General features: G+C 45.3%; 1 protein-coding gene across 1 annotated transcript in view; it reads left to right on the forward strand.

Moving 5' to 3' along the window:
* The first annotated feature begins 208 nt into the window (after window positions 1–208).
* The window catches only part of LOC131906510 (C-type lectin domain family 2 member E-like), a 96622-nt gene continuing 80613 nt past the window's right edge, over window positions 209–16217 (forward strand). The window contains exon 1 of the mRNA XM_059257126.1: window positions 209–503. Within this exon, the coding sequence (XP_059113109.1) occupies window positions 209–503 (295 nt within the window). The remainder of the gene's footprint in view (window positions 504–16217) is intronic.

Below are 16217 nucleotides of genomic sequence, written 5' to 3' on the forward strand. Positions count from 1 at the left end.
TAGGGTTATTTGTAGAACAACAGACGCCGGTTCTGGTGGCGCAGGCCGGTAGGATTTGCTGAAGGAGGCAGAGGCAGGTGGATCTGGAGTTCGAGGACAGCCTGGGATACACACTTTTTTTTTTTCTTTCCAATTTTCAACGAGATTACATACATCGGCGGCTACACGACACCCCAAACAAACCTCCAACAGCCACAAGCCGCCCCCCATGCTCCTTACACCCGGATCCGGCTCGGCTACCCGCGTCCCCACCCCACCCAACCCGCACCAGCTCCTCCGGACGCACAGGCGCCGGCTCCACACCGCAGCTCCCAAGCCCTGGCCCACGCACCGACTCCCACGCCCGCCCCCCGCGCCTGTCCACGGCCGCACCGCGCACTCCTCCCGGGACACGCTCCCCTCCCTACAATCCGCCATCTCAGCCCTCCCGACCCTTGGGTTCCTTTCCTCTAGTCCTGCACACGCGAAAGGACAAGTCAGCAGCCACCGCTCAGAGCAGAAACGTTCGCGGCAAAGAGTCCGTCGTCTTTTGTTTGTTTTTTAACCTCGGGTCTTTGGTTTTCTGTACAACGCGAAAAAATGAGGTTTATTTAGATTGGAAAGGAGAAAATGTCCGGCGTCGTCGTGGTTGCGCAACGCCTGCTGACTACATAGGGGAAAGAATGCGAGTGGCGGTCGGGCTGGAGAGATGGCTCAGCCGTTAAAGGCTAGGCTCACAACCAAAAATATAAGAGTTCGGTTCCCAGCACCCACGGCTGTCTCTCCAGCCACCTTTTTTGTCTTACACCGCACCGCCAATACACGGACAGCGTGTGTAGAAACAACAATCTTAAGAGGGGGAAAAGGAAGGTAGAAAGTTTAAAAAAAAAAAAAACCAAACAAAAAACAAAAAAGGGAATCCTGTGTGTAGTCGCTGAAACTCTTCCTCATTTACTCCTAAAAGCCCAGCCTTTCTACTAATTTAGCTGCCCTGAAATTCTCAGTTTATCTCTGTTAACTGATTTGAAAGCCAGATTCAACCAGCACCACTCCCAGTGCTCAGGGACACTCACAGACACAGAGAACCACACTTCTCGTCTTCTCGGCACCATCTCCCTTCTGCCTGGTGATTTTGACATCAGCTTCAGGGCTCGCAGTGTGGGGCTCACAGCGAACCCCCGGCCAAAGAGATCTGCATTCCCACACGCCCTCCGCATCCCACCCTGCATGTGACCCACGGACGTGTGCTCTGTGTCTGCTCTGTTCACTTAGCACGATGACCTCTTTCACCTTCATTGGACCCGGTGCGTTTTCTTCCTCCCCCATTGCTGCTGCCCGCCACACGGAATCTCTACTCTTCTTTGTCCTTGTCCTCTTCATTCCCCTCTTTTCCTTCTTTAAAACAAACAAAAAAAAATTGTTTTTTCATTGTACATACCAATCCCAGTTCCCTCTCCCTCCCCTTATCCCACCCTGCACCCTCTCCCATCCTACCCCCAATCACTCCTCAGAGAGGGTAAGGCTTCTCTTGGGGAGTCAACAAAGTCTGGCATACTAAGTTGAGGCAGGACCAAGCCCCTCCCCGGCTGAGCAAGGTGTCCCATTTCATGCACCTGGGATAATTCCTGGTCCCACTGCCAGGCTCCCCAAACAGATCTAGCCACATACATAACTGTCACCCACATTTAGAGGGCCTAGTTCGGTCCCATGCATGTTCCCCAGCTGACAGGCCGGAGTCCATGAGCTCCCACCGGCTTGGATCAGCTGTCTCTGTGGTTTTCCCTATTGTGATCTTGACCTCCCTAACTCCTGTGATCCCTCCTTTCTCTTTTCAACAGAAGTCTAGGAGCTCAGCCCAGTGCTTTGCTGTGGATCATTGCATCTGCTTCCATCAGTTACTGGATGTAGGTTCTATGATGATAATTAGGGTACTCACTAATCTGATTGTAGGGGAAGGTAAGTTCAGGCACCCTCTCCAGGATTGCTAGTAGTCTAATCTAGAGTCGTCCTTGTGGATTCCTGGGGATTTCCCTAGCCCCAGGTTTCTCCCTAACCCCCTAATGGTTCCCTTTACCAAGATCTCTTTCATTGCTCTCCCTCTTCATCCCTCTTTCCACGTGACCATCTCAGTCCCTCCTGTTCTCATCCCTCATCCCTTCCCTTCTATCCGCTCCTCCCGATATACCCAGGAGATCTTAACTATTTTCCCTTCCTGGGGCTCTCCATGTGTGTCCCTCTTAGGGTCCTCCTTTTTACCTAGCTTCTCTGGGGTTGTGGATTGCAGCCTGGTTATCCTTTGCTTTGCATCTAATATCCATTTAAGAGTGAGTACATACTTTTCCTTCTTTTAAAAATATATGTTGTCATTTCATGAATCTTCCCTGTCTTAGTTTGCTTCCTATAGGTCAGAAAAAACACCATGGCCAAAAGCAAGTTGGGGAGGAAAAGGGTTCTTTTGCTTACAGGTCCTAATCACACTCCCTCACTGAGGGAATTTGAGGGTAGGACCTCGAGGCAGGAGCACAGAGACAGGAACCTGAAGTTTCAAAGGAATGCTGCTTTCAACCTTTGGCTTGCTCAGTCTGCTTTCCTACACCTCCATGATCATCAGCCCTGGGGCAGTACTTCAGCCAATGTGCTAGCTTCCCCAACCTGCCCTCATTAATATTTATTAAGATGGTGCCTTGAAAGGTTGGCCTACAGACCATTCTAATTGGGGGCATTTTCTCAATTGATGTTCCTGATATGCCCAAGACGCAGAGTCCCTCAGAGACCAACAAGGAGCCCAAATCGGTATGCAAAAGCGAAGAATCTTTATTCAAGCTCCCGCTTGTCCAATGCAGCAGTACAATCGGAGAGCCCCAAGCCTGTCAGGGTAGGGCCAGGAGCTCTCTGCTGTCTCCTAGTGTATATGTATGTATGTATATAACCTGTTCTCAATTATTTTGTTAGGTTACAGGAAATAGCTTCAAATAGAATATGTCATTAAATTGGGGAAAAACTTAACACTGAACAAAATACTGTATTTTGTAATACTATATCCTGGAATCCGTGTTGATACCCTCATTTCCTAGCCACATTCCGTATTTCCTTCTGTTATATGGTTCTTTTTTTGATGGTTATATTTGACTTTTCCCCCCCCTTTTTGCAGTTGAAGAAATTACTCCAAAATGTAGTGATTTAATATAACAACCATTATTTTACATGACAGTCTGCAGGTCAGAAGTGTGTGAGGTAGATCACTGAATCCACTCTGAGAAAAAAGATAAAGAATAATAGGATAAATGGGTAGATCATTGAATATATTCTAAAAAGAAAAGGGGGAAGATATAAAAATGACAAAAGGTAGATTATTGAATCTATTATGAAAAGAAAAAAGAGAGAATATGGATATGATAAGATAAAAAGGGAGACTATGGAATCTACTTTTAAAAAGGAACTACTTGTTTTAAATAGGATAAGTAATGACTTTTTTTTTGTCTGAGTTTATCAGATGTTACTGGAATGGACATTGTTATATATTGATGAAGTTTTTTGTCTGAATCTGTCAAATGTTAATGGACGAGACATCGTTAATGTAATCTTGACTGTGTATATTGTATATACTTATTGATATAATTTTTCTTGTATTAGTTATAAGCTTTTTTAAATTTTAGACAAAAAAGGGGGAAATGTGGTGGTATTGTGTTCCCCAAAATATTGTGCACGCTAATAAACTTATCTGGGGTCAGAGAAGAGAACAGCTATGATATTAAACATAGAGGATAGGCAGTGGTAGCACATGCCTTTGATCCTAGCATTCCAGAGGCAGAAATCCCTCTGGATCTCTGTCAGTTCAAGGCCACATTGGAAACAGCCAGGCATGGTGACACAGGCCTTTAATCCCAAGAAGTGAGCCTTTAATCACAGGGAGTGATGGCAGGAAGCAGAAAGATATATAAGGTGTGAAGACCAGAAACTAGAAGCTTTTAGGTGGTTAAGCTTTTAGGCTTTTGAGCAGCAGTTCAGCTGAGACCCATTCGGATATGAGGACACAGAGGCTTCCAATCTGAGGAAACAGGACCAGCTGAGGAACTGGCGAGGTGAGGTAGCTGTGGCTTGTTCTGCTTCTCTGATCTTCCAGCCTTCACCCCAATAACTGGCCTCAGGTTTGCTTTTATTAATAAGAACTTTTAAGATTCATGCTACAAGTATGGGGTAGCTGGGTTTTTCTCATCCAGTTTCTTTCAAGACTTCAATCAAGTGACATGGCAGGTCTGGAGTCGTCTCAGACAGAGATGGGAGATATGGCAGACCTAAGACAGAAAGAGGGTCTCGAGTTATTGCTCAGGTCCTGGAGTGAGTGCTTGCCTGAGAAGTGATGTTCTGAGGTCGATACAGAGAGTATGTATGCTTGAATACACACACACACACACACACACACACACACACACACACACACACACACACGGAGGGAGGGAGGGAGGGAGGGGAGGAGGGAGAGAGAGAGAGAAATATCTATCTATCTATCTATATCTATCTATCTATCTATCTATCATCTATCTATCTATCTGTATCTATCTATCTATCTATCTATCTATCTATCTATCTATCTATCTATCTATCTATCTGGAGAGAGAGAGAGAGAGAGAGAGAGAGAGAGAGAGAGAGAGAGAGAGAGAGAGAGAAATTCGGGGAGAGACGACTGGAGACGTCCTTTCAAATATATAGGAAATCACAATGTGCCCACTCAAGTTGCTTGGAGGCCCTGTTTTTCCTCTATTTCATTCCACGATCCACAGGGAGATGGTAGGCTTGGCAACATTGTCTGCTTTGGTAAAGAAAATAAGGGAAATTACACCCTGGTTCTTAAAACACCCCGCAGTAAGATACTAGTTGAGTAGATTGCAGTAGTCACATGGCCATGCCTGAATTCACGGGCACAGGGTATAGTCCTTGATGGCCTCTGTTGTGTTTTGATGTCTGGTGCCCTGCATAGGCTGAGTGTGGGAGGTTTGGTCTCTACTGATGGAAGCAGTCAGTGAACGGTGACTGGATTATGAGGGCTCAGCCTCCACCAATGAATCAATCCACACGTGACTTTGTAATTTGATAGCCTTACTGTGAGTGAGGGCGACTTTCTGAGATGAGACCTAGCTGCTGGAAGACCCTGGAACGTGTCTGTCTTATTCTTGGTTCCAACGTTGTCACTCTCTGGATCCCCACTGTCCCGAGGCCACCTTTGCTCTGTCACCCACTCCCCGTCATCGTGTTCTGCATCTTCATGGGCCCAGAAACAGCACACTGGGACTAAAACTTCGAACCCGAGGCTGAAGAAACACTTTCTGCTTTAAACCCCTTCCAGATACTCTACTCAGAGATGAAGTCTGATTAACGCATTGCAGAGGAAAAAGCAACAACAGGCAAACATTGGAATCCTCTCTGAACAGCATTACTATTTTAATACTTGCACAAAGCATTTCAGAACCCAGAGCAACACAGTGTTAATATTTCACAATGTATGCTCATTACAATTTTTGAAACTTCAAAGGAACAAAACCGTGATGGTAAGTGTTAACTGTCTGCTTGGTAGACTCTGCAGAATCACCCGTGAGACCAAATCACACCCGTAGGCATACTTGTGAGGCTTATTTAGATTAACCTGAGTCTCTGAGAATGTCTGTGAGATATCATCTCCATTACGTTAGTGGAGGTGGAAAGAGCCATCTTAACTGTGGGCAGGACCATTCCTTGGGTAGGGAGTCTGGAATGTATAAATGGAGAAAGTGAGCTGGGCACAGGCCCCTCCTCCTTCTTCCTTAGGGTGCAGTCCACGTGACCAGCTGCGGGCTGTACCTTGAACTGTGAGCTAAAATGAACCCTCCCTTCCTTAAATCGCCTTTGTCAAGAAGGTATTTTATCACAGCGACAGGAAAAGAAACAATGACAATCACCCTGTGCTGTGTATGAAACACTGTGAGAACTGGATTTTGTCCACCCTCCTTATCCTCGGGCTTAAAGAACTGAAAATCGTAAACATTCTTTAACATCGTGTTCCATTCATGGGCACGTAGGAGGGGTAGAAATTCTGAACTCACCTAAAGCTGGGGCTGGGATAGTCCTGCGGCGCTAGTGGACTCCTTGAAGGAGGTGTCTACAGCTGAAGGGAGGAGAATGCTCCGGTGATGGGGGACCACTGGGCAAGGACCAACAGTGTCCATGCACTTCTCTTCCCACCCTGACCCGGCCTCTCCTGATTTCCGCATTTAGAATTCAGTGTCAAGCGTCTGAGTGCTAGTGGCCCCAGCAGTTTCCCGAGGATTGAGTTTTGAGACCTGTCAGTCACCCCTGAGGAAGGCCACCTCTGTGTGCTGCCTTCCTCCGAGCACTGATCTGCCGCTGTGAATGTGAAGGGCCGCAGGGCAGAGGAATTGCAAGTGTGCACGGAGGCAAGCGTGGGCTGTGTTGCAGAATGGACTCTGGCTTGGGAGCTGCCCGGAGTGTGGGAGTGTATTTCTCAGAAGGACCGCCAGGGGGCACTCACCCTCGACAGTTACGTCATCAAGAGAAAGCTTCAACTACTAAATTAGCAACAGACCCCCTTCGCCGGCTGTGGTGGCGCACGCCGGTAGGACATGCTGAAGAGTCAGAGGCAGGTGGATCTGAGTTCGAGGCCAGCTTGGGCTATACACTTTTTTGGCGCTCAAATGCACAGAGCGACTCTAGAGTTACTTTCCTTGGCAGGGACCAAGCTTTATATATATACATATTTTAATGCACAGTTAAGGTAGGATTGCCTCTCTCAGGTACACCGTGAGTTTCCTTATTGGGAGGACACTTCTCACCTCAACCCGAAAAATACTTCTTGTTGGCCACAAGCGAGGTGATGTTCGCAAGGGAATCTCTTGATTTCCTTCAGGACACGGTACATATTATGCGAAGTAACATTTCAAAAACGGAGAACTCAAAATTGAAAAGTCCGATATTACTTCTTTGATCCAGTAGAAGAAATGAACTGACCTTATCACCAGCAGGGACATCAGAAAATATTACCGGGGTGTAGCCACCCCTCCTTTTGGTCAACATGGATAGATAAACACATGGAGCAAGTGCAAGTGACCCGAAACACACATAGAGCCCAGTGGAAGGCGCGCGAGAGAGATAAAATTCTTATTTCACACCTCACACCTCCAGGCCACCAGCCCCACAAATGAGGATGCGGCAAGGACAGGCTTCCCGCGTCCGTCTTGTCCTGCCCTTGTCCTCCAGGGGGAGGAGAAAGGAGACCATCCTTCTCCCACGGAGGCAGAATTCTAAAGCAAGGGAAAGACAGCCTAGAAATAAAACCACAGAAAAGAGATCTTCCAGCGGGCAAGCGCTGGGGCCCAAGGCAAGTGAGTTTGTTTGAAGGGGGTTTCCTGCAGTGGCCCAAAGGGACCTTATGTTGCTATTTATTATAATCTAGGCGCCTCTGCATGTCATAGAGACATGACTGTCAATCGTCTTGCCCATGGGGTGTGACATTTATCAGTTGAATCTCCAAAATATGAAAGCTACAAATTGCAGTTGAAGAAAAATCTGAAGAAAGAGACAGAGAGCTTGCCTGTGATCATCTGTACACAACCCGGGAACCTAAGGTATCATAGGAGGTCCCCCTCCCCCATTTCAGGCCTCTTAGGCACTGAAAACCCCAGCCACCCAGACTGCTTTCATTTGTGATTACTAAAGCATCAAGTTTTAGACTTATACTTTCATACAACGTAAGAAAATCTTTTTTAAAAATATCAAACAGGCTTGGGATGGGTTTAAAAAGGAAAACAGGAGTAAATAGGAATCAATAAAGTTCTTATAATATTTTTTTCTGGATAATACGGTGGTAAAAAATGCAATCATAATTATACGTTTGGCCTTGGAGGCCAAAAAAAAAAAACTAACCAAAAAGACAGTCAGTAAGAATTAGATTGTTTTGAAAATTTTTATCTAAATTATTTTTGTTACAGCTTAAGAATCTGTGACATCAAACTGCCTACAACATGTAGTAAAAACTAAATCCTCGAGCAAGTTCTTCCTCCATGAAACTGTTATGCTTTGATATTGTTCACGATTTTGTTTCATTTATAGTACCAGCTGTATAGGTACGTTCATGCTTCCATGGGAACCCAGTTGTTTTCTCCTGCAGGAGTCTATGATTAGTTCTGAGGTACTTCTAAATATCCTGGTACCTAGTGAGAAGGTCTTCTTAAGCTCAGAACTAAAATTGTCCTAAACTTTAAAGATCCTAAATCTTAACCTAAGGCCTTGTTTAATTTTTTAAAGGTTAGTGATCATTGTTTTATGTATTTAGTTTGTTTTTTAGTTTTATGCTTTCCCTTGTTGTGAGAAAAGATCATACTCTGGCAAGGAAAACAGTTAAAAGAGGCTCACAAGAGCCTGTCCTTTATTAAAGGCATTGTTTATATACAGCATAAAGACAAACTTTATACAATATGTCAAACTTCCAATGCATAATTAATAATAAATGGACATCAGCTTCATAGCTGAAAATACAGCTGTCTGTGTCTTGGACCTTCTCTTCAAGTATGTAAAGATCTGTACTCAAAGTGCACCTCAGGCACACACAAGGCCTCTCCCTAACTAGTCAGCTACAGAGCACAGCCCCAAGCATAGCATGGGACCCTGGTGACTCCAGGAAAAAACACTATGTCTCTCTGGAACTTAACTTTGCCTAATAACCATTTATGCATGTCCTTTCTAGGACCCATTACAACTAAAAATGATAGTGGTCCTTCCTGCTTATGCTAACAAATGATTTGAGAAATTTTACTATTAAAATTATTAGAATCCCTGACTACCCACAGGGTCAAGCTATTGTGGAACATCACCATAAACTACTTTATTGGCAAATTATAAACAAAGAAAGAAACAAACAAATAAATGGGGGTATTTACAGCCACCTAAATCCTCACATAGTATTAACTATTTAGCTATATTAACTTTAATTTTTAAAAAGAATTTCATTTTAAAAGATAATAGTTTTTCTTCTGCCCGAAAGCATTTGCTGTAAAGAAGACACAACCAAAAGTAAAATGCTAAATAAAAAGAAAGAGCCCGATATTCTAACATCATGGTGAGGGTATGCTTGAGTCTTTTCAGAATATAAACAGAGTCCCAGTTGGCTCCTGACCTGATGCTTCTGACCAGGACATCCAGAGACCACTGGACAAATGAAACATCTAAAACTCACAACCAGGACATCTAGAGACCACCAGATGAATGAAACCTCTGAAGGCAGATGATAAATCCATCAAGAAGAGATGTCCCAAGAGGGAGAGTAAGCTGATAATTTGGGGAGACACCAGGACTTTAACTCATCAAGCTGAGGCTTTGGGCTTACAGTGAAAACCAACCCAAAATGATACTGTTGTATTTAATGACTGTATTGCATGTTAATTCTTCTCAATGAAGAATCCAAATGCCTTTTATCAGGAGGAATGAAAGACACACCTGTGATAGGAGATATATGATACTATTTTGTCATGCTAAGGATTATATATAGGGGTTTATGTGAAATATGCCATATTATATCCATTTTTCTCACAGCAAAAATATTAGCAGAAATCAGTCAAGAGATGGATGAATTGAGAATGGCTTTCACCTTTTCTCTGTCCTCTGTTAGCTATTCTTATTAAATCTTTTATGTCTGTCTGTAAACTAGTTATAGAGGCAATGTATTCAACCTTGGCCTTTAATAGGGCCATTATGTTTTCTTTAAAAAATTAGAAGGGAGGAGATGTTGGGAGCCTAGCAAGAAGGTCCTTGAGCCCACAGATCTCCAGACAAACCAGGAATGTTAGGCATACAGGATTGTCTTTCCAATGGGAAAAATGAAAAGCAAGTTCTTCCATCCAGAAAGCTAAGAATTGGAAGTGATCAACAGCCTGTGATCTGTGTTATCTGTTGAACCAGGCCATATCAAGCTCCTACAACCAAGACCAGAGGTGGCTAGTAATCTAATGACCATGATAGACAGAGGCTCCACCTAGCTCCTACAAGCAGGATCAGAGGTGTCTAACAGCCCAAACGACCTCTGTGCTATCTGTATGACAGAGACCAGGCCAAAGCCTTAGGCCCTTAAGCTAGTACAGATAGCCTATCTCTAGAATCCATCTTCTTGGAAGAAATGACATGTGCCCTGAGTTGAGTTTCAATGTAATTATACTTCCTTGTGCAATGGGGATTGTATTACACCAGGAAATGTTTTTCCAAGCTGAACTGGGCTTAAACACATTGTCAATAAACTGTCTATTATTAAGCTCCCCGAAGTCTGATCCAGGTCAATCTGTACCTGGTTTTCATTCTTATCTCTTTGTGGGGTTTGCTCCCCCCCTTTCTGTTTTGTGCATTTTTTATTTTTTAAAGACAGGTTTCTCTTATACCTTTCTTTGGCTGCTGACCCAAATCCCAAACCTTCTTGCTTTGACTGGTTTTGCAGTTGTTAGTTATTTGCGGCGCCCTTACCCTGCGAGGAAATGTCACAAAACACGACAGAATCCACTAACAAGAGTTTTATTAAGATAAGAGAGAGAGAGAGAGAGATGTGCTCAGGCCTGCGGGAAAGACACGTGAATAAACAGATGGAGCTGGGAATATGGTGCCGGCTTATAAAGGCTGGGCCACGCCTGTGCACGCAGGGCCATGTGGCTATTCCACACATGCGTGAAGATCACATGTTTGTGCTGTGCGCTTTACGCAACCATGCAAAGCCACGGGGTCCTGGTCATGCGAGATGTTTTGACCCGGAAATGGCTATTTTGACCCGGAAATGGCTAGATGGAAGTGTCTAGGTCCGCAACCATGGGGGTGTATTGTGAATCCCTATCATCCCGAACTCTTGTTTTTTTTTTTTTTTTTTTAAAGAAAAAATGGCACATGAGTGGGTATGGAGCATTGTTTCTCTCAAAGACTGCTTCCGGCTGAATGGTGGGCGTCAGTTGGCTCTTGGGGGAAATGGGGACGGTAGCTTCTGAAGTCCTGGGATGATGGTGGGAGTTCTGGAATGAAGTTCTGTCATCCCCTTGTTCTGCAGCTGTCCATCCTTCATGGTGTGGCTGGGAACCTTTTGTCTGACAAGATACTGGTGACATAGAAAAAGCTTAGAGAAAAAAGAATCATTACTATTTTATTTTTGGAGTTGACATTTATCTGAGGTACTCTGGCCTTAGTACTCTGCTTAATTTTTACCTGAGACAAGCCTTATTAGAGGTAATTTATTTAAGGCACCTGTTTCCTTCATTAGTTTAGCATTTAGGAAACGCAGGTGATCAGTTGTGAGTATTGAACAATGATAGACTGTTGTATTACATTTTTCCTTACCGCCTGGATATTTTTGATGGTCCTTTTTGCCTCCGGCTCTGTGTGGCCCTAGTTGGTAAAGGAAGGGGTGATACCTTATTCCTCTGGAATTGGTGACAAGGCAGTGGATCCTGATGTCCTCTGAAGCTTGAGAGTACAAGGCCCTGTTTGTTTTACTATATATGAAGAGAGATTTTTCTGGGATGGAGATGAGATAAAAGGTTTTAGATGAGACAGGTGGACCCAGTGAGGAAAGCCCTTGAGTTTAGCAGCTGTAGGAGTCACAAGAATTATCTTGAAGGGTTCCTGCCACTTAGGGGAAAGGGGTGAAGGGCGCTGGCCTGGAGGAAAGAGAAGAACCTGATCCCCGATGTGAATTGGAGGTGGACAATTATTGTCACATGGCTGAGGTAATGAACAGTCTGTGTAGCTCTATAGGATAGACCTTAGGTGACATAAAAGGGGAGTTAACCGGCTATCTGGAACAGTTGGAGGGTTGGATAAAAGACCTGGTGTTAGAACTGGCCTTCCATACATAAGTTCAAATGGAGAAATTGAAAGAGGCTTTTTAGGAAGGGCCCTGAGTCTGAGAAGAGCTAGAGGCAATAATCTTACCCAGTCAAGATGAAGTTCCTGTGACATCTTAGAATAGTTTTTAAAGACCGGTTGGTATGCTCTACCTTTCCTGAGGATTGAGGACAGTATGGGATATGAAAATGCCAAGGAATGTTAAGAGCCTTAGCTAGTGTCTGAGAAATCTGAGAGATGAACTCCGGGCCATTGTCAAACTGAAGAGAAGCAGGAATAATTTCTCAGAGAAGGAGGTCTGCAACTGTCTGAGCCCGCTTATTAGAAACTGGATATGCCTCCACCCAATTTGAAAATGAGTCCACCATCATGAGGAGATATTTAACTTTCCTGACGGTGGGCATATGGGTAAAACTGAGCTGCCAGTCAGTCCCTGGAAGGGAACCTCTAGCTTGGTGGGTGGGAAAAGGCTGACTCCTGTACTTGATATTGGGATCTGCTTTTTTGGCAGATCTCACAAGAGGCATTAATAGTTCTTAAGAACTGTAAGTCCTCAGAGGTGGGCTGCAGGTGAGCTTTTACGAATTGAGACAGAGCAAGATTATTAGGATGGAAGAGCTGGTGTAGATAGGAAAGAATTTGTCTAGTGTCTGGAGTTCCCTGTGAGGGTGTAAGTCGTACTGTATGGATTCCCTGTAGTGGGTGAGGTGAGACTTGGCTCTGGAGGGCCGCTGTCCTGGCTGTCTGGTCAGCCCGATTGTTTCCCTTACAGATGACAGAGCTATCAGTTTGATGAGACCAGCAGTGGACAATTCCTATAGCCTTGGGGAGGTGGGAAGCCTCCAGCATGGCCATTATTTGGCCTGAGTTAGATATGGATCCCCCTTTTGCTGTGAGAAGGCCACGCTCCCTCCAAATGGCAGCATGGGACAGGAGGATATAAAAAGCATATTTGGAGTCTGTGTAAACATTTAGAGATTGTCCCTGTGCCAATTGGAAGGCACGGGTGAGAGCTATCAGCTCAGCCTGTTGGTTAGTGGTGTGTGGGGGTAATGCCTGTGCCTCTATTATCTCAGTATCTGACACTATGGCATAACCCACTTCATATAAAAAGGAGCTGCCATCTGTGTACCAGGTATAAGTAGCCTGAGGCAATGTGCCCTCCTGTATGTGTGAAGGGTGAGGTAACAGTTCCTCTAAGGTTTCAGTGCAGGAATGAGAAGGAGAATAGTCAGCATTAGGTTGAGGGAGGAGGCTTGAAATATTAAGAGGTGGACAAGTCTGGAAAGTAAGTGTGGCATCCTCTAGTAATGTCACCTGGAGAGAAAGAACCAAGGAAGGAGATAAAGTTTGTCAGCCTTTATAAGCTAAGAAATGGGACAGATTATGGTGACAGAAGACAGTAATGGGTGACCCAAAGCTTAGCTTCTTTGATTCCTGAATAAGGAGCTCTGCAGCGCTAAGGCACGGATGCAAGGTGCCCAGCCCTGACTGGTAAGGTCTAACTTCTTTGACAGATAGGCTACAGGTGCAAAGGAGGGTCCCAGCTGATGCCCTAGAGTTCGCAGGGCAAATCCCTCCTTCTCTGCTACATAGAGGGAGAAGGGACGGGTTAAGTCTGGAAGATGAAGCGATGGGGCCTGAAGAAGAGTCTGTTGGAGCTTCTGGAAAGGTTTAGTGACAGAATGTGGTGAGCGAGCAAGGAGAGAAAAAGATGGAACCCAAGACTGTAGGAAGCCAGCTATTCCTAGGAAAGACAGAATCTCCTGTTTAGTAGAAGGGACTGTGAGGGACTGGATTAGACGCTTTCTGTCTACAGTAATAGCCTTGTGGGTTGGAGTAATGGTTAGACCCAAATAGGTGACCTGGGGAGTTGACAGCTGAACTTTAGAAGGAGATACCCTGTAACCTCGGCTGGATAAGAAATTTAGGAGAGCAGAGGTGTTAGTTTGGCTAACCTGTAAGGACGGGCTACAGAGTAAAATATTATCTACATACTGTATTAGTTTAAAGCCAGGGAGAGACAGAAAGCAGGTCAGAGGCCAGAGCTGACCAAATAGGTGTGGACTATCTCTGAATCCCTGTGGCAGGACAGTCCAGGTCAGCTGTGTGGTCAGGTGAGTGTCAAGGTCAGTCCAGGTGAAAGCAAAGATATTTTGAGACTGAGGACTGTGAGGAATAGAAAAGAAGGTGTCTTTGAGATATAGAACTGAGAAGTGAGAGGTTCCTGAAGGGACAGTGGACAGGAGAGTATAAGGGTTAGGCACTACAGGATGGAGGGGGACCACTGCAGAGTTAATGAGCCGGAGGTCTTGAACCAGGTGGTAGGTTCCATTAGACTTTTTAACTGCAAGTATGGGATTGTTAAAAGGTGAAGAGGTTGGGCGGAGCAGCTTTTTCCTGAGAAGGTCAGAAATGATAGGCTTAAGTCCTCTTAGTCTTTGGAGTGAGAAAAGGTACTGAGCTTGGGTGATATATCTGGTAGGATTTTGTAGCTGGATAGCAATAGGCTGATGGTGTCTAGCAATAGAAGGGTTCTGGGTATCCCAGACTTTTGGGTCTACCTGAGAGGCTGGCAAGGGAAAAGAACTGTTAGAGTCAGTAGAGTGAGTGTCTAGGAGGAGGAGGGGAGCTGCTGGCACATCTGGGGTGAGGTGAATGTGTGGAGTGAAAGAAATGGACACTCCTACCTTAGCTAGAAGATCTCTTCCCATTAAAGGTACAGGGCAGCTTGGCACCACTAAGAATGTGTGTGTGAGAGGGATGCATCTGAAAATGCAATTGAGTGGTGGTGTCTGATGAGGTAGGTAAGGCTGTCCCCCAACCCCGACAATAGGGAGACAAGGAGAGGTGGGCCCCCAAAACTCTCTCAGGACAGAGTAGGTAGCTCTGGTGTCCAAAAGGAACGAGATGGGGCGCCCATTTACTTTTATTACTACCCTTGGTTCCCTGTGTGAGATGGGAGTGGCCGGAGCGGAAACCGGGCAGCGTCAGTCCTCGCTGTAGGCCAAGCCTAGAAAGTCAGCCAGAGGGTGGTCTTCGTCTAGCGTTCCAGTGTCGCTTGGGACATTAGGACAGTCAGCTGACCAGTGACCCTTTTGGCAACATTTTGGACAAGGCCCTGTTGGTGCCCTTCGTGGGGCGGTGGTGCAAGCCCGGGCCCTATGGCCTTCTTTCCCACTCTTGAAACAGGGACCAAATGGCTTTTGGGGAGCTGATTGGATAGTGTTTGCCAGCATCTGGCAGCTCCTTTTCTGGGCCTTCTCATCTCTCCCATGGTACACCTTAAATGCTATCGCCAGCACATCTGCCTGTAGGATCAGATGGCCATTTTCTAAATGTTTAAGTTTAGCCCTAATGTCGGGGAAGCTCTGTGAGACAAAGTGGGTCATTAGGAGCTGCCTGCCCTCAGGGCTGTCCAGGTCTAAGCTAGTGAACTGAAGTAGAGCCTTGGTGAGGTGCTCCAAGAAGTGAGATGGATTTTTGTCCTTATCTTGAATTATCATTTTTAGTTTTTCATAGTTTACTGGTTTTAGGGCAGTCTTATGGAGGCCTGTCAGGAGACAGGTAATAAACCTATCTCTGGCTAGAGAGCCACCCTGGGTGTTATAGTCCCAGTGTGGTTCTTGGTCAGGAACCGCCTTGGCTCCTGGAAGATGTGAGGGGTTAGTCTGGTGAACCTCATCTGCATGAGTTCTAGCCTGCTCCCATACCCGCCTGCGCTCCTCAGGAAGTAAATTATTAGAAAGTATCATGTATATGTCATGAAAGGTGAGACTATAAGATTGAGTTGTATATTGAAAGTGTTTAATAAAGGAAGCAGAATTAGTGTATAAGAACCCAGCTTAGTTTCTATCTGAGAGAGTTCTGCGAGAGAGAATGGAACATGAACCTTAATCAGTCCATCCACACCAGCCACCTTTTGCAAAGGAAGAATAGTGGATGGGTTTGGATGGCTGGAAACAGGCACTTTAGCAGTTTGAGAACGGGTAGTAGGAGGAGTAAAGGTTGGAGCCAGGGCAGGGCCTTTGGAAACAGCTGCTGTCGAGGAAGAAACAGCTTTAGAGGAAGAAGAATCTGGAAGAGGAGCTGAAGGAACAGTCGCCCTAGGAGTAGGGGTGGGAGCCGGAGGTCAGATAGGTTTGTTAGCAGGATCTAGAGTCAGAGATTCCGGAGTCAGAGAATCCTCCGGTTTAGGCATAGCTAGGAGCATATGAGCAGGAGAGAAGGAATCCAGAAGAGATGGTTTAGCATTGAGAAAGAAGAAAGCTATGATATAAGGTAACTTTTTCCATTTGCCTGTTCACTGGCAGAAATTAGATAACTCCTGTAAAATATCGGGATCTAAGGAGCCACTTGGTGGCCATTTTTTGTTATTT

Source organism: Peromyscus eremicus, chromosome 3 (genome assembly GCF_949786415.1).
Source record: "Peromyscus eremicus chromosome 3, PerEre_H2_v1, whole genome shotgun sequence".
In the NCBI taxonomy this organism is placed as follows: domain Eukaryota; kingdom Metazoa; phylum Chordata; class Mammalia; order Rodentia; family Cricetidae; genus Peromyscus; species Peromyscus eremicus.